Genomic DNA, 23950 nt, shown 5'->3' with positions numbered 1-23950 from the left:
AGCAGTCCGGCTAGGAACCCGAAACAACCATGGACCAAGAAGCCGTGGGCAATATCGTCCTGCTGGCCATTGTCACCCTCATCAGCGTGGTCCAGAATGGTAAGGGAGGCCCCTCCCTCGGGGTCGGCTTGGTGTCTTGGTGTTTGAGAGTCAGGCTTACACACTTGTGTGTTTGTGTGTGTATATGTATGCACATTTTTTTATCTGTATTTGTATCTTTATTTGACTGTACAAGGATGCGTGCACTTCTGTGTGAACTGGGAGTTTTCCTTCTCCCCATCTTTCTTTTGCTTTAATGGGGATGATTAATCATGTCTGCAGAGCTGGAACAGCAAGTTGGTTGTACAGAAACCATCACTGAAGTGTTTGCGATCAGCACTTTAACTATTAATTACTGTGGCCAGTTGGAGGGCAGGAAGCCTGAAAGCGACAATCAAATATATGTTCATTCAGACACTGGGTTATACCCGGTGCAGCAGGCTGACTTCAGCGCAGTAGGAGTTACCTGTTACCTGTAGGCTAAAAAAAAAAAAAATTGGGCCAGTGTGAGGGGGGACTTCACTTTTTCATTATTTTACCTCTGTATTGCTTTTTAATTTCTTTTGATGAAATACATCCTTTGCAATACTTCCTTTTTCTTTAGCAATGTGTAATTTTTGAAGCGTTCTTTGGTAGACATCATGTACTCACATAAAGGGAGAGAGAGTCAGAAGGATTTCCTTGTTTGAGGGTTGCATTTCCATTAACCCTGCGCTGTGCTTTCGCTCAGTTGTGTCCCACTCTTTGCGACCCCATGGACTGTAGCCCACCATGCTGCTCTGTCCATGGGATTCTCCAGGCAAGAACACTGGAGTGGGTTGCCATGCCCTCCTCCAGGGGATCTTCCTGACCCAGGGATCGAAACCAGTTCTCCTGCATTACAGGCAGATTCTTTACCATCTGAGTCACCAGGGAAGCCTAAGAGTACTGGAGTGGGTAGCCTATCCCTTCTCCAGGGGATTTCCATTAACCCTGGTGTCACTTAACCCAGGCAAGGGACCTAGAACTGAGAAAGGCAGGACAGGGTGGAGTTTCTCTTTAAATTCCTAAGTTAGGACTGTCTCAGATTCTTTTTATCAGCATGGCTGGTGTCTTTAGGATTTGCAGTTTATGAAGACAGAGAAAAAAAGGGGAAGATTTACTCTGTAACTTAACGGTAATTTCTGAATGTTCATATACTGTTACACTTTGGAAATGTGGGTATTCACTCGATTTGGGATATCCTGATATTTTCCCCCAGCTTGAGTGTGGCCTTAGGTTTGTGATGAGCCCTCTGGGCACAGAGTAAGGCTCCCATGGCCTCCTGGCACCAAAGGGACCAATCTTGCATACTCCAAGTCGGTCTCCTCTGTGGAACAACACTTGGCAGCTTTCTGACCCGAGCATTTTCATAGTAAGTGCCACACAACAGAGCTGCAGCTCTGAGAGGGGACGAATGGCTCCGGGTGAGGCTGCCATGGCCCCAAGCCACTGCTGTTTCATGCAGCTGCCATGCTGGGCTCTCTTGGTCTCTGTAAATCCCCAAAGGATCATTCATTCAACCTGCGTACTCCCAACGGGGACTCTGCCTGGCCCAGGAAGGGTCCCACATCCATGGGGATTAGCAGCAAACAGCAGGAGAAGATGGGCAGGCAGGAAGCAGGAAGCCTGCTGTGAAGCCTCGAGTCCCTGTGGCGGCAGTTGCATGGGTGCTGGTTGTGCGGGTGCCCCCTCCGGCCCCCCCGAAACCCGTCAAGATTGGTGACAGGGGACGGGAGCCAGAGTCCCCTCAGCCGCCCATGCAGAGGTTTGCAGCCACCCTGAGCTGCTGGCCTCCGGTCCAGAGCTGAGAGGGGGGATGCTGCGTGGTCCCCCCCATGAGAACAGAGTCTCTGCCCCTCCCCCAAGATGCCCCAGGACCTGGCTCTGGAGTGTCCGGTGAGTCCTGGACTTCTCTGTAGAAGTGCAGGGAACCCTGAGCAGACTTGAGGTGGATGACGAGATTTCTAATCATTTTTGGCAGATGAGATTAGGTCGTGGGGAGGAGAGAGGATAGATGGCCACATGTCTGAGCTCTAATCACAATCTTTCGGCTGACCATCTTGGATAGGCGACAACGGGACGCAATGGCCTTGCTCACACAGTCCCATGAGCTGATGACGCTTCCTGGCAGGGAGGGAATTGAGAGTGGACCAGCTCCTGCTTTGGGCTGGAGACTTTTCATCCTGGACGCATTGTCGATTGGGCTGTGTTTATGGCGATGTGGACAGCACGGAGCCCATGTCACAGCCTCTGTTCCTCCCCATCCCCTGCCCTGTGACCAGCAAGGGCACCGTGTGGACAGAGTGATTTTGCAAAGGTTGGGGCGGTTTTGAAGCCACTGAAGGAGTCCTTGGCTCTCTTCAGAGGCTCAGGATCAGCCTTGCTCGTCTCTGAGGCACAGAGTGAGGCTTGCTGGTCATGCTGAGACCACCTTTTAACTTTGTTCAATGTGCTGGTGCAGGGGAACCAGAGAAATTCAAGTGACTGGGGAGATAACACCTCTACCTGTTCTATCCTTGAGCTTTTAGGCAAACACAAAGGTCCAACCGAGGTCCAGAACCTCTCTTTGCAATTCTAATTAACCTCGAGGTTGCAGCCAAAGGTCTACCTACCGTATTACGTGCAGAAAATATGCAAAAACTCTGCCCCCACCCCAGTTACATTCAAAACCCTTCCTGTTAGCTTTAGGATCGATTTACATGCTGTTGCCAGGCACTGTGTACTTCGTGTTTGTCCCAAGACAAGGAGTTTCGGCCCCTGTGTCTGTGATACTATGGGGGTGAGGGGGGCGCACTCTGGCTCCCAATTCCCCAGGGGAGAGGCAGAGCCCACCAGCCCTGTGAGCTTCCTCCTCTGCCTCCCAAACAGTCAGGAGTCGTCAAGATCATTGAACCCGAGGCCCCCTCCCAGCTTGATCCAGCATGATGCACGTTTGGGAACGCAGACCACGTTTAAAGTTTGAGCGACCTGGACCATGAGTACCAAAGCCTGGTTTCCCCGGTCGTGTAAACAGATGCATTTCCTCTGCGTAGCATCCAGAGGGCCTCCCACTTCCCGGCCAGGGTGCCAGCAGCTTTGACATGAAGCAAACCTGGGAAACATGGCTTTGGAGAAATGATTCCCACGGGAAGCCAAACTAATTAGGTTGGGGGGGTGGGGGACAGAGTGAGCTGAGGGGAGGGACCCAGGGCCTTGTGCATGGAGACCTTGTGAATGGTAACAGCAGAAGTCTAGACAGCATCCTCAACAGCCCCTACTGAACACTCTCAGGATGGAGCGTTCACAACATCCTGGGCTCACTCTTCCCATTGTCAAGTGTATTGAGAATTTGCTTTGTGTCATGTATGGTGCTTTGTGCTGGTCATAACATGATCTCATTTAATCCTTGCACCCTATGAAATATTCTACTATTGCACTCTTATTTCACAGAATAACTAAGTGGAGCTTAGAGAGCTTAGAGAGTTAGTTGGAGATTCCAGAGTCAGTAGTGGTGAAACTGGGATTCAAAGCTACTTCAAAACGTGGAAGTTTACACGATGTGTGTTGTCTTGGATTCACTCATTCAAACACTCACCGCTCGGGAAGTTCTGTTACATTGAACTGAAACCTGCTGCCCTCTAATTTCTATCCACTGTTGTGTCTGTTCTTTGGAAAAGCTTAGACTGTGCCTGCAGCTTCTGTATTTCCAAAGTCACCTGTAATAGCCCTGGTTCAACATATCATTTCTCAGCCGACTTAGTTTCCAGAGTCCCTAGTCATCAGATTACTCCTTCCCACCCCACCCACCACCAACTTGCTATCTTCTTTCTAAGATGCAGGTGGGTGTTTTTCATGCAAGAAATCTGTTCCCGAAATCCAGACACCAGTTCTGTTAAAATGATGGAGGTGTGAGCTATTCTTGTGTATCACAGGGCTGACTCATACTAAATGAAAATCTCAGAATCTTTTTCTGTGATCCTGAGAAAGTTATTCACCTTCTCTGACCTGCAGTTTCCTCAACAGAGAGGTGGGGTTCTAATACTGTCCACCTGTGGTAGCTGAGGGTGTTGCCTCAGATAATCCCTGAGTTGCAGGCAGAGGCCAGCATGAGGTAGTTTCTTGGTGACCGTTTGCAACCTTCTCCCTCTGGTCTCTCTCCATCCCTCCAGTTTGGCCTGATGTTAGCAGCCAGCCAAGAGCAGTGTGTGAATGCTCCCTGCACGCATAGTTTCTGTAACATGATCAAGCATATGGAGTATGGAGTGTCAGTATTTGGAGGAGTGGACAAACGTGGCCCAACTCTCTCAAGTTTAGCTTGGAAGGAAAGAGAGGTAGACCCTAGTGGGGGTTCAGGACAGAGGCAGGCTTGTTTTTATTCTGTTTTGAGGTTAGGAGAGATTTGAGCATGTTTCAAGGGTAAAGATTCGGAGAAAAATAGAGACCAAAGATTTATGAAGCAGGGCAAACATCGATGAAGGAAGACCGGAAGAGGCTGGCCAAAGCAGGGTCAAGGTCGCAGGTGGAGGACTAAGACTTGAAAAAGAGGAAGGGGCTGTTCTTGGGCAAGGAGAGGAAGAAGGGAAGCAGGCTGAGAGAAGGAGGGCCCCGCCGTGCAGCTGGCTGCAGAAGTAACCTCGGACTTTCTTAATACCGTCCCTGCTAATGTGTTCAGAGGCACGGGCATCACCTTGGGTTCTGGAAAGACAGTGATCAGAATTTTCACTGTATTCTCTGGAGAGAAGAGATGTCCAGAGCAGACAGTTGGCTACTCAGACCCCACACTGCTGATGGAGTCCCTGCAGTGAGCTTCTGTGTGGTAGTAAGAGGATGGACATATTCTCGCATCCCCAGCTGCACTCGAGTCCCAGCAGCCCCCTGTTCCCCAGTGGTGGGACAGAGAAGGTTATTCAACCTCTCTGAGCCACAGTGCCCTTGTTGACAGCATGGGGATGTGCTTCACAGAGCATGTGTCTGGCGTCCACCAGAGTGCCATCATGAAGCCAGCCCTGTGGCTCTGCCTGGTGTGGGCACAGCCCTAGGGGAGGAACATGCTTTCACCAAAAAGCAAATCACAAAGGCTTTTATCCACGGACACAATGGATGAAGCATCCTTTTCAGGTCTTTTCGAGGAGGCTAATGTGAAGTTGATAAAAAGAAATCCTGTGAGTGGGATACCTGACTGTCACCCTTTTTCCTTTTTTCACTCTTGAACTAGGAGGAAAGGAATTAAATAGGAGGGGTGGGAGAGAGAGAAAGAGAAAGGAGGAAAGAGTGAGAGGGAAGGAGAGACCGTGTTCCCCCCTCCCCACCATCCAGCCTGTAGACAAGACAGACTCTGTCTCCCCCACGTCTCTGCATCCCCCAGCCATCACCCTAACCAGCTCCCTGCTGTCTTTCCCCCTGTCCTGGGTCTCACCCCTCTAAGCCCTCACCACGCTAAGACAGAGCGGCTTTCTGGCGAAGCCATTCATCAGCTCACACCTGTCAGTAACTCCATGCTTCCTCAAGATGGCAATAAATTCAGACGTTCTTAACGTGGCTCTCCTCAAGGTCATGGTCACACTGCTGGTCTGAGGGCTGTGTGCCTGCCACCATCTGCTCAGCCTTGGCTCACTTAGCACTTTTTCCTTGAGGCTCCCCCTGGCCACCCTGACCAGCACCCCTGGAGGCCCCTGCCCTGCTCTGCCTTCGCTTTTGTCCACAGCTCGGCACACCATGTGATTTTATTTCTTACATATTGTTTACTGTGTGTGGTCTGTCTCCTTTCCTTGTATCCTGCTGGAACATAAGCTCCTGAGGCCAAGGCTCTGTGTGTGTGTTTTGTTCTCTGATACAAGCTAAGTATCTGGCACAAGGCAAGTGATAACAGAGAAATGGCATTGAAAGAGCAATTCACCGCCTCCCTCTCTTCGGCCTCATTTGTAATTCTACCAGGTTTATACTCCCCATTACTGCCCTCCCCACCTCCCATCTCCCAGTCAATTGGATGTACGAACCCCAGAGGGAATTGCTGCTGGGCCTCTGCATATCCCATTCCGACAGAGTGAAGTGGTCTCCTCAGCTCTCCCTGGCCCCTTCCATCTGCTTGTCCTTCAGGTTTTATCTCACACGTCACTCCCTCTAGCAGTCCTTCTGTGACCCAAACACTGAATTGTTAGCCCTCTTTGACCCTCGATGGCTCCATGTTCTCACTCAGTCTCAGCACGCGTCTCTCTGTAGGCCTTTCTTTACTTGGTTGTCTGTTTCTTCTGGTGGGGGTGTGTCTTGCTCACAATTGCCTCACCAACACCAAGTGTAGCAATCAGTCAAGAGTAGCTGCTGAATACCTTTGTGCTCAGTGACATTTGATGGAGGACAATTAGGGGTGTTTAGAGGTCGAGAGAAGGAAACATTTAACATTCCAGGAAAAATATTAAGATACCAGGCTCAGGATACGTGCCCATTATAAATCCAAACCTTTCCTTCTGGCAGGGTTCTTTGCCCACAAGGTGGAGCACGAAAGCAAGACCCACAATGGGCGGAGCTTCCAGAGGACTGGGACGCTGGCCTTCGAGCGGGTCTACACTGCCAAGTGAGTCCAAACTCTGACACTGCTCTTTGACCCGGAGTGGGCCTGGGACAACCTTCTGGATGCTGGGGTGTGGCGGGGGACGGTGTGGGTTCCAGGGAAGCTTGAACTTCACCTGGGAGGCTTTGGGGGTACTTTTCATCATTTTAGCAGGTGCTGGTGTTTGAAGAGAGGAAGCAGAGGTGTTGGGGGTGGGGGAGTAGACCTCACAGCTCCTGCCTGGTCAGGAAACCTCTCAGCCAGTCATTCGGTCATGGAGTTGACCAATTTCCTGGGGGGTTAGTCCCGAAGTGCTGGTGTGCAAACCAGCCATTACTTACCAGCTGGCATCAGAAGCAACAAGCAGGACTGGCAGGCAGCTGCCTGCTGCCCCGTTGACACACCTACGCCTGGTCTCCTGGAGCGACCGGGACAGAGAGCATGAGGGGACTATCCGCTTGCTTTTCTCTCTCTCCTTCTTTACTTCTGCAGGTAAAGGTTGCTAGAAAACACCTGAACAACTCAGGGAAGGAGGAGGGGTGCTATTTGGGATGCAAATCTGAACGGTGTTATTCAAACACTCATTTTCCTCTCTGCCAAATGCATTTAGACAAAGGGTTCAGCCATCAGCCTGTGGCGGGCTTCTCCATGCCTGTGACTGGAGGCTTGTTAGGAAGGGCGGCTGTAGCCCCAAGCTGCCAGGGAGCTGGCCTTCAGTCTCGGCTTGGAGGTGACTTTGATATTCCCCAGAGAGCCTTCTAAAACGGGACTTAGGGCCACACAAGGAAAGTTCTAGAAGGGTAGGGAGAAGTTGAAAGGTGTGGCTTTAAGCCATGTAGGATGTTCACATTTATAGGAGAGGGGAATCGTGTGTGGGGCACCCCCAGCCCTTCTGTGCCGTGTGCAGGGGCCGGCAAAGAGGAGCAAAGACAGGGTGCTCCACTGGGGATGATGCCAGAACCTCCGTGAAAATGGAATCCAAAAACCAGGAATCCTGTTCTACAGACAGGCTGGAATGGGAAGCTTCTTCCCACCCAGATCACTGCATTCTCACCAGCAGCACTGTGCTCTTATGAACACAGCTGGTCAGTATTGGAGAAGTGGGGGCAGGGGAATTTCTCTGTACCAGGTGGGAAGTTGAGCTCCTATCTTGCCAGCAATGAGGAAGAGCCACAGCAGGCCAGGCCGCCTTGTTTCTGCCTTTTCTTCCAGGAGTGAACCAGCTCTCCTCAGAAGCTACCATGGGACTGCCCTGGTGGTTAAAACTCGGCGCTGTCAATGCAAGGGGCCTGGGTTCGGTCCCTGGTCAGGGAGCTAGATCCCACATACTGCAACTAAGACCCGGAGCAACCAAATAAATAAAAATAAATTAAAAAAAGAAGAAGACAAAGCCACCGCACTGACCGCTGGTCCCCACGGCCAGCCTCCGGATTGTGGAAGTGCCCTGTGGGGGTGGCTGTGGACCTCTGCAATGGCGTGCAGTCCCTGAGATCAAAAGACGCTAGAGAAGAGTGGTGGGCAGTCAGTGCTGCCTGGGGGTCCTGACTTTCCTACTTACCCTTCCAGAGAGGGGAAAGAGACCGAGGGGAGGAGAGTGAACTGTGGAGAGGTTGGACCTATGGCGGGGGTGGAGGAAAATTTTCTGTAAGATGAAGGTCATCCAGACACTGCTGTGGTTCTGTTACAAAGACCATTTCCTCCCTGGCCAGCTTGCAGCACCCTGTGTGTGCCTGAGGTGGGTTGTGGAAGGCTCTGGAGATAACACAGCGGTTGTTACTGCCCGCTGGCCACCCCCAGGGCCTCCGGTCTGAGCGCCTCGGCCAGGAAGCTACCAGAAGAAAGTCATTCCCAATGAGAGCTTCCCCAGGGGCCTCCAAAGGCACCCAAAAGGGGTGTGAGATGAGCCACGGGGATGCGAGTAGAAGAGAACATGTACTTACTGTTGCCATCTATAGGAAACTAAGCTTTACTCAGTTTTAATATACAGATCGAGAGGCATATGTTGTGTATAATTTGTACATAAATGTACCTGTCATAGGCTTATACCATCAAAAGTCTTGGTTGATGGAGTGTGGGATCGTAAATGTTTAGAGACCATAGAAAGGGAAGATAGCATCAGGAATAAATGATGCTGGTGGACTGAAAGGACTAATGCATGTTTTTCAGCATAAAATTTGGCTGTGGACTGATACAGACTGTTCAAGATTTGGGGGCTGTCGATAAACAAGACGTCCCAGCCAGGTTATGCCGTTAGTTCAGACTGGACTTCGGTTAATCGGCTGCCCTACCACCTATCTCCCTCGAGGGCAGAGCTGAGCCTGATTTTGAGAGAGAAAAAGACCTTGACTGTCTTATCTTGTATCTAACACATAGGTTGAAGCTCTGTTCCCAGCTGATGTGTGCAGGCAGAGCAGTCGAAGTTTGATTTTTGGAGAAAAGTGTCAGTTAAGGGACCTAAGATTCTTCCCCAGGGGTGCAGGTGAGCACAGACTGTGGAGAGAAAACGGGTCTCTGGAGGTATGTAGTTTTCCAAAATGGGTCCCCTAGGTTACAAGTTCGTGGGCTGTTATCAGGTATGACAGGGAAACAGGTTCCCCACAGCAAGGCTTTTGAGACCCTTTGCAGTTTTAAGAGACTCTGTGGCGCTTGGTTCTCCAAGAAGCGGAGGTCTTATTGAACTACAGAAAACCCTCCTTAAAAAAAAAGCGTATCAAAGGCTTGGTGTCTCACAAAAATGCATTTTGGTAAATGACACCCTAAGGCTTCTTCTCCCCTGCTCCTCTCACCCTAGGCTCACTTCTAAGTAGCATGGACTTGTCCAATGATTTGAACGTGATCCATCTACATTGGTTCTATTGATTGGTATTGATGCTATTACTGTTATTAATGATATTTGCTTCATTAATTAATTAATTTAAAATCTTTTTGAAATAGAGTTGATTTACAATGTTGTGTTAGTTTCAAGCATACAGCAAAGTGATTCAGTTACATGCACGCATTCTAAGTTGCTAAGTTGTGTTCGATTCTTTGTGAGCCTGTAGACTGTAGCACATCAGGCTTTTCTTCCACTATCTCCTGGAGTTTGTTCAAACTCATGTCCATTGAGTCTGAGATGCCATCCAACCATTTCATCCTCTGTTGTCCCTTTCTCCTCTTGCCCTCACTCTTTCCCAGGCTCAGGGTCTTTTCCGGTGAATTGGCTCTTTGCATCATGTGGCCAAAGTATTGGAGCTTCAGCTTCAACATCAGACCTTGCAATGAATATTCAGTGTTGATTTCCTTTAGAATTGACTGTTTTGATTTTCTTGCTGTCCAAGGGACTTTCAAGAGTCTTATCTAGCACTGCAGTTCATAAACATCAATTCTTCAGTGCTCAGCCTTCTTTATGGTCCAACTCACATCCATACATGACTACTGGAAAAGCCATAGGTTTGACTAGACAGACCTTTGTTGGCAAAGTGATATCTCTACCTTTTAATACACTGTCTAGGTTTGTTATAGCTTTTCTTCCAAGGAGCAAGCATCTTTTAATTTCACAGCTGCAGTCACCATCCACAGTGATTTTGGTGCCCAAGAAAATACAATCTGCCACTATTTCCACTTTTTCCCCATCTATTTGCCATGAAGTGATGGAACCAGATGCCATGATTTTTGTTTTTTTGAATGTCAAACTTTAAGCCAACTTTTTCACTCTCCTCTTTCACCCTAATCAAGAGGCTCTTATTCACTAAATGCTTCACCCCAAATGGTAGATCTTTAAGGGGCTCCTGTCCTTTGGAATTATTACTGTGTTCATAGGTCAGTGGAAGTTCTGGGTGTCCAGAGCACCTAGTGAGTCAGCAGGCTTTGTTGGTTCCCCCATGCCCATATCCCAGGACAGGATACATTGGTTTCTTATCTTTTCTTCTTGTCAAATTCTCCAGTAAAGAATTTTTGACCATCAGAAAGACATGAAGGCCCCCGTGGCCAGGGACACAGCCCAGCCTCCCTGGGCACTCTGTAAGGGACAGACCAAAGGCTGGTCATTCTAGGGTTCTCAGTGGTACCATCTGAATCGGGAGACCCTATCAATTTGAAGGCTGATATTTAGGAGAAAAATCATGAGAAGCACATCAAGAAGCTGCCAGAGGAAAACTCTAAGAAAGGAACTTGGATAAAAGGCCAAACGTGTTTTGAAGATTACATTTTTTAATACGTTTTTGGCTGCACTGCACAGCATGTGGGATCTTAGTTCACTGACCAGGGATTGAATCTGCAACCCTTGCACTGGAAGCGCAGAATTTTAACCACTGAACTGCCAGGTAAGTCTGAAGAAAGTTGCATCTTTGAGTTTACCTCTAGTTTGAATTGCCTTAGACCAGTGGTTCTCAAACTTGAGCATGCATCAGAATCACCTGGAGGGCTCCTTAAAATCTTACTGGGCAGCCCCCAGAATTTTTAATTCTGTAGGTCTAAGGAAGGCATTAACATTTACATTTTTAAGAAGGTCCCTGGTGATTCTGATACAGCTGATCCAGGGACCACACCTTGAGAACTGGTACGTTAGACCATCAACTCTTAGAGCTTAAGTGGATCTCAGTTACTCACTATTCGTCTCTTGGTTTTATCAGTAGGGAAACCAAGTCCAGAGAAATTGCTTTGCCAATGACAAACAGCTGGTTAATATCAGGTTGGGGACCAGTCCTCATCGGGTGCCCCTCCTGCTTTGTTGCATCGCCTTTCCCTGTTCATCCCTCTGTGTCTTGTTATGTTGTGTTTCCATGGATGTCCGGATAGATTGTCCTGATCTCAACTGAAGCTTTTCAAGAGGACACCCACTATTTAATTGAGTGCAGGCATACCTTGTTTTATCATAATTCACAGATACTGTGTTTTTCACTAGCTGAAAATTTGTGGCGGCCCTGCATTGTCAGATGATGGATAGCATTTTTTAGCAATAAAATATTTGTCATTAAGGAATGTGCCTTGTGTTTTAGACATCATGCTATGGCGCACTTACTGGGCTGCAGTGTAGCATAAACATAACTTTTATGTGCACTGGGAAACCAGAACATTCCTGTGAGTTGTGCTATTGCGGTGTTTGCTTCATTGTGGTGGTCTGGAGCTCAGCCCACGCTATCCCCAAGGTGTGCCTGTAGGGTTGAAGAGGTAACAGTCCTGGCTTTAGAGTCGTATTAAGTCCTGGCTTTACTACTCTGGGTGACCCTGGGTAAGTTATCTTCAGTTTCTCCAAGGTTCAGTTTCTCATCTGACACATGAGAAAATTGTGATAGGCAGAAGAATGATCCCCAAAGATGTTCACATCCGGATCCTAGGAACACGTGAATAGGTTATGTTATATGGCAAGGGGGAGTTAAGGTTGTTAAGCAGTTGAGTTTAAATTAAGAGACTGTTTGGAATTACCTGGGTAGGACCAATGTCATTGCAAAGGTCCTTCAGATGTGCAAGAAGAAGGCAGAAGAGCTGGAGTTGGAAAGACGTAATCAACCATGGCTGGCTTTCAGGTTAGATGGGGCTTCGAGCTAAGGAACACAGGTGGCCTCTAGAAGTTGGGAAAGGCAAAGAGACAGAAGCAGTGCATCTCCAGAAGGGATGTAACGATGCTGACATCTTCATTTTGGTCCATCGAGACTGACTTCAGACTTCTGACCTGCAGATAATACATTTGTCCTAACCCTCTGAGTTTGTGGCGACTTGTCCCAGAAGCCACAGGAAACCGTGCAGTTACTGAGTGTACGGGCAGGATTACATGAGCTTAAAGGAGACCAAGGGTGTCAGACCCCGGCGCGGGGGCCAGGCCTGCGCCCTGACAAAGCCATCAGCAGGATAACGAGCACCACCTTTGCCTAATCCACCTTGGCTCCTGTAACGTGGAGGCTCACCTGTCCTTCCTCAGCTTGGCCCACGTGTCTGAGCTGACTTGTGCGTCTGACCTGAAGGTCTACTCGGTGGGGTCCACGTTGTCGGGTCCCTCTCTTGACCCCACCCTGACTCACCCAGCCCTGCTGTCCGCGTCGCTCACTTTTCAATTCTAAGAAGTGCTTTGGCATAGCCGGGAGCAGGACTCCTGCCAAGGAGGATCCATCAAGAAATGGCTTCACTGCGGAAGGGAGTAGGTGAATTCCAAGCTTGTGTCTGCTTTACCTGCTGTCTGTTTCTGGAGGTCAGAGGAATTATGAATGGAGTCCAGGCCTTGTGAGACGTGTGCGCGTGTGTGCTAAGTCATCTCAGTCATGTCCGGCTCTGTGCGACCCTATGGACTACAGCCTGCCAGGCTCTTTTGTCCACGTCTGCTAGGCTCCAGGCAAGAATACCAGAGTGGGTTACCATGCCCTCCTCCAGGGGATCTTCCTGACCCAGGAACTGAACCTGCATCTCTTACGTCTCTTGCATAGTAGGCGGGTTCTTTACCACTAGGGCCACCTGGGAAGCCCACCTTGCAAGACATTGATTATTATTTGGGGTTTCAGGTAATTTTCAGACTAAACTATGTCCTCTGATTTTTTTCCCCCTTGTTGATTTATTCTGCAGCCAGAACTGTGTGGATGCCTACCCCACCTTCCTTGTCATGCTCTGGAGCGCCGGGCTTCTCTGCAGCCAAGGTAACCTGGGCTTTTCTCCTTGTGTGTGCTCGCTCCAAAACGTGTGTCACCAGGAGGTGCGAGTGTAGGCTTTTCTGTTGAAAAGACTTTGTCTGCCCTCCAGCTCCAATCTGCAAAGCTCCGGAGAGGTGAGACCCTCCGGAGGTTGTGCGCCAGTGGGCGGGGGGCCAATGTGGGGCCCGGCGGTAATGCATCGCTAATGCTGGCTCCCTGGTGGCTGGTTGAGAGCGGCTGCACTGACAAGGGTGGTTTCAGGCTAAATGTGACTCAGAAACCTTAAGCAGCATGAGCTCAGACACAAGGGCATTCTGAATGAGAGCAGGAGGTGTCTGTTCTGAGCGACCGTCACCTGGCTGACTGCTCATTAGGGTGCTCCTCCTTCCGGCATGGGTCGGGGTCTCCAGCCTCCCTGGTCCTCAGCAGCCCACAGTCTTGACTTCAGCAAGTTGGATTCCCAAAACTGATTTAAAATTAAGTGGAAACTGAGTGGTATTTTTGGTCCACTTTGGAGACTGGCCTTGTGTCTGCTGAAGGTCTGGTGTGACCTGGCCGGCTTCCACGCTGTGGCCCAGCCGTGTGAGACAAAAGGCTGCCAGTGTCCTGTGAGAGATGATCTCATCCTTATTGTGGTCACTCACGCAATAAAGTAGGTAAAGTGGACATTGTTGCCCCCTGTTGTTACTTTTGAGGATCCTTTGATTCAGGGAGATAAGTGACTTATTCAAGGTTGCTCAGCTGGTGGGTAAAGGAGCCAGGACAGACTCCCAGGGGTTTCAGGATAAATCCTGGGTTTTTCACATGTGTCCTCTTGCTTTATTCATTTCCATAAAAATATACACTGAACACCTACTATGTGCCAAGCCCTGTTCCCTGGATACACAGCAGTAAATAAGACAGAGATGGTGGTGAAGCACACAGCAGTTGGCAAGGTGGACCAACAGAAAATAAATGAATGGATAAGTTCATTGCCAAGAGTGAGACACGCCACGAATCAAGAGAATCAGGTGCAATGAAAGAGGAGAGAGGTGAAGGCTGGGAGCAGAAACTACTTCAGGAGCACGAGGTGATCCATAAGGCTGTCAGGAAACATGTCTTAATCTCCCACTTTCTATCCTCAGTTAAATAAGAAACATGTCTGGCATCACCTGGAAAATGAAGTCAAACTACACTCTGAGTAGGAGTTATGATTCCTTTTATGTCTTCTTAGATGATACTTGATAGGGATGAATCTGGAGTTATTCTGGTTGGATAAAGGGAGTTGAAAAGGGTTTCAGGGCCCGGAAGTAAGCATTTTCTGCCAAAACAAGTGTTGGCATTGCGGGGAGAAAAACTGTCAGTCACTCCTGTTCGGTGTAATAGTCATTTCCTATAAATATGGTAGATTGGATAATTTCTCAGGTGAAAGGAACACCAGCCTAAACTCATCACATTACAGAGCAGGAACCCAAACCTCAGGGGAACCTGCTCAAACCCGAGAATTTTAGAGCCTCGTTTTGAACACACGACATCCCTCCTGGTGTTTCAAGCAGCTCAGGTCCACGCCAGGGGCAGGCACCGATCCCCAAATACGGGCAGTGAGTTCAGTCACTTTGCACCCTGATTTCTATCAGCTCATGTTCGGTTCAGTTCCCGGTGACAGAAAGGTGGGCCAATAAGTTAGCTCAGAGCCATCTGGAAGGGACCAACCAGGAAAAACCTTGTCCACGGCAGCTGTGACTTGTCACAACTTTGAAACCATCAGAGAAGAGAGGATTGGAGACCCGAGTACCCAGACTGCCTGGAGCACTCCCTGACACATATCAAGTGCTTAGTTGATGTGCTTTACTTGGTATTTGAATAACGCGGGGGCGGGGGAGGGGGCGGTGCGGATTTTGAAGAACTTTTATATCCATACTTCTGTTTCACCCTCATAGTAATTCCTGATAGGTAGGAAAAGTGTAATCAGCCCTTTGTCAAATGTATTAATAGAATGTGTTAAGCATTAGCTCCTGATCTTAACAGTCCTGATGGGGCTGGGTTTCCAACTTTCGGCTTCAAGCGCTCAAGACCCCATGGGGTTGTTTAACTTGTGTGTATTCCTCACAGAGTTGGAATGCAAAAGGCATTTCTTTCCCTGGAGATCTTTCCTAAACCGTAGCAATTGTTCAGAAAACGTTGAGCATCATGATTCCCAGAGGTCCACAGGTGAAGGGTGTACTTTGTAAGGACCAGCTTCAGAGCAGGGCTCTGGGAGCAAGTTTAGCTTTCCTCCTACACACACACATGCAAACACACACACACGTGTAAGTGCACCTACCAGCTGACAATATCACACAAGTCTCTTGACTGCTGGAATCCATGTTTCCACATCTGGAAATAGAAAAGACCATACCAAGACTTCCCTGGTGGTTCAGTGGCTAAGGATCTGCCTGCCAGTGCAGGGGGCACAGGTTTGATCCCTGCTCCAGGAAGATCCAGCACGCTGCAGGGCAAGTAAGACTGTGTGCCTCAATTACTGACCCCATACGCCTGAAACATGAGAAGCCACCACAGTGAGAAGCCCATTCACTGCAACTAGAGAGTAGCCCCCACATGCCACAACTAGAGAAAGTCCAGGTACAGCAAGGAAGACCCGGCACAGCCAGAAATACAACAAATACATAATAAAGAAAAAGATGGTGCCAGTCACGTGAAAAGGATTCAGATTAGATGACGGGTATGAAAAGACTTTGTATGAAATGACACTGTGATGCCAGTTCAGGGTAGCATGACTATTCTTAAGGATCTCAGGATGCTTCCTGTCCCTGGCTCTTTGCTAAACTTCACGTCAGCCCTGACTGGCAGAAGCTGAGGCCTCCGCTCGATTTTGCGACCAACACTGAGTACCTATTGTATTAATACTGGGTTCCGTCTAGGACACTAACACGGGTGTTGTCTTTTCTCCTGTTAGTTCCTGCTGCCTTTGCTGGACTGATGTATCTGTTCGTGAGGCAGAAGTACTTTGTTGGCTACCTGGGGGAGAGAACTCAGAGGTAGGCTGCTGGGACAAAGTAAGAACCATGGAGGGAGAGGCGCTTTCCAGCCGGAAGAGTGGTCATTCAACAATATTCCGCTGACCGGGAGGGACCACGAGTGTTGGAGTGGGGAGGGCGACTTCAATCCCTCATCCTTTTTCCTCCCTGAACTTTGCTGGTTCTGGAAATACAGCCAGGGCCCTGGACTAGTTTTTCCATTAAAAAAAAAAAATTCCTCCACGTGGTGCTGGACTCCCAAAGGTTGCTTTAAAAGCATGCCTTGCCAAACCACAGCCTCTACTCCCACCCTGCTGCATCTGGGCCTTGAATCACATCCCCCTGTCTGGCTTCCCAAAGCCTGCCGTGAGTGAAGTGTGCCATTATTTGTCAGGGGAAGGAGAACTAAAGCTTGCACCTTGTGATAAGTTCTCTTGAGTAACAGACATCGGGGACCTGAGGAAAGACTGTTAAGAAAGTCAGACACAATCGCCGGTGGCGGACAGAGACAGCGTAGGCTACGATTGTCCTTTCCTTAGACCTGGGTTGGGAAAGCTGGGTTTTAGTAAAGTAAATGATGATACTTAGAGAAGAAAGGTTCAAGTTACAGTTTGCCCCAATTCTGGAGCGATCAGAATCGCTGATGGGTTCCAAGGGTGGGGAAGATGCTGTGGGGGCTGCTCCCCACGTGCTGGCCCCAGCGCCCACCCCCTATTCCGCTTCTTGTCCCCCTCCATGTCTCACAATAGCACCCTCCCCCAACCCCCGTTTGATTCCTGGATTGGGAAGATCTGCTGGAGAAGGGATAGGTTACCCACTCTCGGATTCTTGGGCTTCCCTTGTGGCTCAGCTGGTGAAGAATCTGCCTGCAATGTGGGAGATCTGGGTTCAATCCCTGGGTTGGGAAGATCCCGTGGAGACGGGAAAGGCTACCCACTCCAGTATTGTTGCGTAGAGAATCCCATGGACAGAGGAGCCTGGTGGGCTGCATTCCGTGGGGTTGAGAAGAGTCAGACACAACTGAGCGACTTCACTTTCACTTTCTGGTGGATAAGGCTGCCCAGTTCAGAGAGCCTCCTCCTTCACTTGATCTTAGCCAAAAGGCCAAGAAGTGAGCAGAGAGCCCTCTTCAGCAGCGAAAAAGGCAGTGACATCCCTGGAGAAGTTGTCTGGGAAGAGTTAAAGACCCAGAGAAGCGCCTCCTTGAGGGGCGATACTCCTCGAGTCCTTAGAAACATCCTGCCCAGACCAAGAACACCACTATTTCATCGGGAGGCACTCCTGTTTCATCCTTCACCACAGATTTATCTTGAACAGGTTCTGAAATAGCTTCACAAATCACTTTCCCTCCTTTCTGTAATGAGCATATGGTGGCCTCATTCATGTGATAAATCTGACTCACTACAATATTTGACTTTTAACAATTTAATTTCTCTGAAGCCTCTATTCTCTGGCTTAAAAAGAAAATAGACTCCTTTACTTTCTTTCCACTTCTTTACCAACATTAGCAGGTAATTCTCTGTATTTGTCTTTGAGGCTGCCAGAACAAAGTGCTCCATGCAGACCAGGGTGTTTAAATAACAGAAATGTCTTTTCTTATCGTTCTGGAGACTGGCAGTCCAAAATCAAGACAATGGCAGGGTTGCTGTTTCCTGAGGCCTCTCTCCTTGGCTTGTACTTGGCCGTCTTCTCCCTATGTCCTCAAGGGTCTTCCCATGGTGTGTGCCTATGTCGTAACCTTCTCTGTAAAATATATTTTTTAATGTATTATTTATTTCTGGCTGTGCCGAGTCTTTGTTGCCTCACGGGTTTTTCTCTAGTTGCGGGGAGCAGGGGTTACTCTGCTTGTGGTGCGTGGGCTTCTCATTGCGGTGACTCCTCTTATTCTGGAGCTCAGTTCAGCTCTAGGCTGTGTGGGCTTCAGTAGGTGCGGTGCTTGGGCTCAGCAGTTGTGGCTCCTGGGCTCTAGAGCAGAGGCTTCAGTAGCTGTGACACATGGGGTTAGTTACTCCACAGCATGTGGCATCTTCCCAGATCAGGGATCGAACCCTTGTCCCCTGCACTGGCAGGTGGATTCTTTACCACTGAGCTACCAGGGAAACCCCGCTAACCTTCTCTTTAAAAAAATTAAAAAAAACTTTTATTGGCTGCATGAGATTCCAGCTTGCCTGACCAGGGATCAAACTTGCACCCTCTGCATTGAAGGCACAAAATCTTTTTTTTGTTGTTGTCTTTTTTTAAAATTTATTTTAATTGGAGGCTAATTACTTTACAATATTGTGGTGGTTTTTGCTATACATTGACATGAATCAGCCATGGGTGTACATGTGTTCCCCATCCTGAAGCCCCCTCCCACCTCCTTTCCCATCCCATCCCTCAGGGTCATCCCAGTACACCAGCCCTGAGCACCCTGTCTCATGCATCGAACCTGGACTGGCGATCGATTTCACATATGATAATATACATAGTTCAATGCTGTTCTCTCAAATCATCACACCCTCCCCCTCTCCCACAGAGTCCAAAAGACTGCTCTATACATCTGTGTCTCTTGCTGTCTCACATATAGGGTCATCATTACCATCTTTCTAAATTCCATATATATGCGTTAATATACTGTATTGGTGTTTTTCTTTCTGACTTACTTCACTCTGTATAATCCACCTCATTAGAACTGATTCCAATGTATTCTTTTTAACGGCTGAGTAATACTCCATTGTGTAGATGTACCACAGCTTTCTTATCCATTCGTCTGCTGATGGACATCTAGGTTGCTTCCATGTCCTGGCTGTTATAAACAGTGCTGTGATGAACATTGGGGTACACGTGTCTCTTTCAGTTCTGATTTCCTCAGTGTGTATGCCCAGCAGTGAGATTGCTGGGTCATATGGCAGTTCTATTTCCAGTTTTTAAAGGAAGCTCCACACTGTTCTCCATAGCGGCTGTACTAGTTTGCATTCCTACCAACAGTGTAAGAGGGTTCCATTTTCTCCACACCCTCTCCAGAATTTACTGTTTGTAGACTTTTTGATAACAGCCATTCTGACCAGTGTGATATGGTATCTCATTGTGGTTTTGATTTGCGTTTCTCTGATAATGAGTGATATTGAGCATATTTTCATGTGTTTGCTAATCATCTGTATGTCTTCTTTGGAGAAAGGTCTGTCTAGTTCTTTGGCCCATTTTTTGACTGGGTCGCTTATTTTTCTGGAATTGAGCTGCAGGAGTTGCTTGTATGTTTTTGAAATTAATTCTTTGTCAGTTGCTTCATTTGCTATTATTTTCTCCCATTCTGAAGGCTGTCTTTTCACCTTGCTTATAGTTTCCTTTGTTGGAAAGCTTGAAGTCTTAACCACTAGATCACCAGGGAAGTCCCTGACCTTCTCTTTTTATAAGAACACTGGTTATCGTGAGTTAGGGTCTACCTCAGTCAGTTCAGTCGCTCAGTCGTGTCCGCCTCTTTGTGGTCCCATGAATCGCAGCATGCCAGGCCCCCTGTCCATCACCAACTCCTGGAGTTCACTCAGATTCATGTCCTTCGAGTCAGTGATGCCATCCAGCCATCTCATCCTCTGTTGTCCCCTTCTCCTCCTGCCCCCAATCCCTCCCAGCATCAGAGTCTTTTCCAATGAGTCAACTCTTCGCATGAGGTGGCCAAAGTATTGGAGTTTCAGCTTCAGCATCATTCCTTCCAAAGAAATCCCAGGGCTGATCTCCTTCAGAATGGACTGGTTGGATCTCCTTGCAGTCCAAGGGACTCTCAAGAGTCTTCTCCAACACCACAGTTCAAAAGCATCAATTCTTCGGCACTCAGTTTTTTTCACAGTCCAGCTGTCACATCCATACATGACCACTGGAAAAACCATAGCCTTGACTAGATGGACCTTTGTTGGCAAAGTAATGTCTCTGCTTTTGAATATGCTATCTAGGTTGGTCATAACTTTTCTTCCAAGGAGTAAGCATCTTTTAATTTCATGGCTGCAGTCACCATCTGCAGTGATTTTGAAGCCCCCCAAAATAAAGTCTGACACTGTTACCACTTTTCCCATCTATTTCCCATGAAGTGATGGGACGGATGCCATGATCTTAGTTTTCTGAATGTTGAGCTTTAAGCCAACTTTTTCGCTTTCCTCTTTCACTTTCATCAAGAGGCTTTTTAGTTCCTCTTCACTTTCTGCCATAAGGGTGGTGTCATCTGCATATCTGAGGTTATTGATATTTCTCCCGGCAATCTTGATTCCAGCTTGTGTTTCTTCCAGCCCAGTGTTTCTCATGATGTACTCTGCATATAAGTTAAATAAGCAGGGTGACAATATACAGCCTTGACGTACTCCTTTTCCTATTTGGAACCAGTCTGTTGTTACATGTTGTAACAGTTGTTAGGACTGGAACCGTTGTTCCAGTTCTAACCATTGCTTCCTGACCTGCATATAGATATCTCAAGAGGCAGGTCAGGTGGTCTGGTATTCCCATCTCTTGAAGAATTTTCCACAGTTTATTGTGATCCACACAGTCAAAGGCTTTGGCATAGTCAATAAAGCAGAAATAGATGTTTTTCTGGAACTCTCTGGCTTTTTCCATGATCCAGCAGATGTCCGCAAATTGATCTCTGGTTCCTCTGCCTTTTCTAAAACCAGCTTGAACATCTGGAAGTTCACGGTTCACGTATCACTGAAGCCTGGCTTGGAGAATTTTGAGCATTACTTTACTAGCATGTGAGATGAGTGCAACTGTGTGGTAGTTTGAACATTCTTTGGCATTGCCTTTCTTTGGGACTGGAATGAAAACTGACCTTTTCCAGTCCTGTGGCCACTGCTGAGTTTTCCAAATTTGCTGGCATATTGAGTGCAGCACTTTCACAGCATCATCTTTCAGGATTTGAAATAGTTCAACTGGAATTCCATCACCTCCACTAGCTTTGTTTGTAGTGATGCTTTCTAAGGCCCACTTGACTTCACATTCCAGGATGTCTAGCTCTAGGTGAGTGATCACACCATCGTGATTATCTTGGTCGTGAAGATCTTTTTTGTACAGTTCTTCTGTGTATTCTTGCCAGCTCTTCTTAATATCTTCTGCTTCTGTTAGGTCCAGACCGTTTCTGTCCTTTATCGAGCCCATCTTTGCATGAAATGTTCCCTTGGTATCTCTAATTTTCTTGAAGAGAAAATTTTACCATTATCATTTTACCATTATCACCTCTTTAAAGACCCTCTTTCTAAATACAGTCATTCTAAGGGACTAGGGTTTAGGACCACACCATATGAATGTGGGGGCGGGGCACATGTATAGTTCAGCTCAGAACGCTCTCTTTGGGGACCATACTTTTTTTCCCTAACAAGGAGCTAGAATGGGTCACGTCACGAGCAGGACTGTAACCAGGAAACCAAGGAGAGAGGAACGCACTGGCCAAGAAGCAGGGAGCTGTCAACTGAGGGTGCCTCTCAGATCCTGCTGTGCTCGCGAGTCCCAGGGGGAGCTTGTCCACAGTATGGGTTCTGATCCAATGGACCTGGGCATGTGCACTTCCAACAAGCTTCTGTGCTGCTGGTCCATGGAGCACTGTGAGGAGCGAGGAGGTTGATACTCAGCTGCAAAACTATTTTCAAACTCTCGACACAGGAAGACTAGGAGTTGCATCATGAACCTTTGGGGTCCCTTTCAATAAGATAAAATTTCTAACATTGAACCTATGGATACCACATTGTAGTCTCTAGATTATAGCAAGCAAGGGCCTGGCAGCCTTAAGGTACCTGTTTAGATGAGTTGGGTGTTCTTGGGGAGGCCTCCTGAGTGCCAAGGAGTCCCCTTGCTAGGGTCTTTACTAACAGCCTTAGCAACTGATAATCTTGGCGACCCATGGGGCTTCCCTGGTGGCTCAGACAGTAAAGAATCCGCCTGCAAATGCAGGAGATCTGGGTTCGATTCCTGGTTCGGGAAGAATCCTCTGGAGAAGGGCATGGCACCGCACTCCAGTATTCTTGCCTGGTGAACTACAGTCCATCAGGTTGCAAAGAGTACAACAGGACTGAGTGAGTAACACTTTCACTTTTCACTCGGTGACCCACTTGGCTGCACTTTCAAAACATACCAGTGCTGCAGGAATGAACCATCCAGAGCCATCACAGAAGGATGCTACAGAGGAGGGGAACCAGGCAGCTGCTGAACACAGCTGTGTGGTCACATGTCACTGGAGAGATGCCTCCTGACCCCAGTGGATGCTCTGTCCAAGCAGTGTAGGATTTAGAGCCTGTGACAGAAGGAGACGAAATCATCTGGCCCTACAAAGTCTCCCTTCCTTGTTTCTCTTCACATGTAAGGGCCTGCCTTCCAGCCCCGGAGGCCAGCTCTCATTAGTGGGAACTTGAGTTATCCCCAGGCAGCCTCAGGAGACTGAGCCCTCGAATGCGAGAGCATCTCTTAGAATCCACCAGGCTTCTTGGTTCATGTATACCATCCCTTCTCACCTGAGGCACTGAAAATCCTGCAATACACACAGCTGCCAGCATGGGTCTTACAGGCACTCCTGAGAGGGTCTTCGTGAATCCACGGGTTCCTAATCCCCAGTCATAACCCCGGCTACCAGCAGACGCCACCACATTCACGCCATCCGGGAGCTGGCGTTCCCATGGCACAGAGAAACCAGAGAGCAGAGCCCTGATGGTGATGGGTTTAAGGCTGTTTTTGCTTGGTTCTGAACTAGATTCAATGACTAATACTAGGTAAGACACGTCCATCCTTCATGTGAAGTAAATGGAGCATCCTTGAGTAAAAGGAGGTATCCTTTAAGCCCCATGTATTTCAAAGCGATAATATTTTGTGTTAAATTGGCGTCACTTGTGCTGTTCTCCAGTTTTCCCTCTCTTTCCTTTCCAGCACGCCTGGTTACATATTCGGGAAACGCATTATCCTGTTCCTATTCGCCATGTCCCTCGCTGGGATACTCAACTATTTCCTCATCGCCTTTTTCGGAAGTGACTTTGAAAACTACATCAGGACCATCACCACCACCATCTCCCCTCTCCTTCTCATCCCTTGAGTCTCTGCTGAATTCCGGTTGGTGTGCTCAGCTAATCGATACCTAGAAGCCATCAAAGCGCAAACCTTTAAGAGAGGCTGTAAATCTAATGACCTGCTGGGCTTTGCAGCTTGAGTGAACCTCGCTTTTCCTGGAAGAGGAAATTTTCACATCAGCCTCGCCCTCTGAACAAGGCCGAGGCCCCACATTTGCAAATTCAGATCCCTTCTGTGTGTTTCGTGACTTATCCTGCTTTCTGAAGACGTTTTGTGACCCAGTTTATGTTTTCCTAAAATAAAACACAGACATATGTTTGAAGCTGGTGGTTGAGTTTTGGGTGGATATATTGCTACAGTTGAATAACTAGGCTGTTTTCCTCAACCTTAATGATGATAATAAAAAATATGCTATCTACACACACACACACACACACACACATACATACACTCCTGGAAGGTCACCAATGATCAATTGTGAGTATCTCTGGGTGAAGAGATTTCAGATATGTTTTTTACTCGCTTATTTATATTTTTGCATATTATTTGGAAAATGTTAAGGAGCAAATAAATACCACTAAACAAAGTAATAAGACACAACTGAAGACTGCCTTTTCCAAGATGCCTTCCCAAACTCCAGATTGGTCTAATGTTGCCCGACTGTCCATAGCACCCTGTGCACGTCTCAGCTGCAGCAAATTCATACCACGATGTCAAGCTGTTTCTTGTTCTGTACCACTGGTCCCCACTAAATCGTCAGCTCT

The 23950-nt window shown here is 48.0% G+C and overlaps 1 protein-coding gene across 1 annotated transcript; it reads left to right on the top strand.

Moving 5' to 3' along the window:
- On the top strand, positions 1 to 23458 carry ALOX5AP (arachidonate 5-lipoxygenase activating protein). The gene is made up of 5 exons (XM_052650283.1): positions 1 to 99; positions 6511 to 6610; positions 13118 to 13188; positions 16118 to 16199; positions 23049 to 23458. Exons 1-5 carry the CDS (start codon positions 30 to 32, stop codon positions 23209 to 23211), a joined length of 486 nt encoding a protein of 161 aa, XP_052506243.1. The 5' UTR covers positions 1 to 29; the 3' UTR covers positions 23212 to 23458.
- Positions 23459 to 23950: the final 492 nt, after the last annotated feature.

Source organism: Budorcas taxicolor, chromosome 12 (genome assembly GCF_023091745.1).
Source record: "Budorcas taxicolor isolate Tak-1 chromosome 12, Takin1.1, whole genome shotgun sequence".
NCBI lineage: Eukaryota > Metazoa > Chordata > Mammalia > Artiodactyla > Bovidae > Budorcas > Budorcas taxicolor.
Note: the sequence above shows the minus strand (reverse complement) of the source record. Positions and strands in the feature narration are given on the sequence as shown.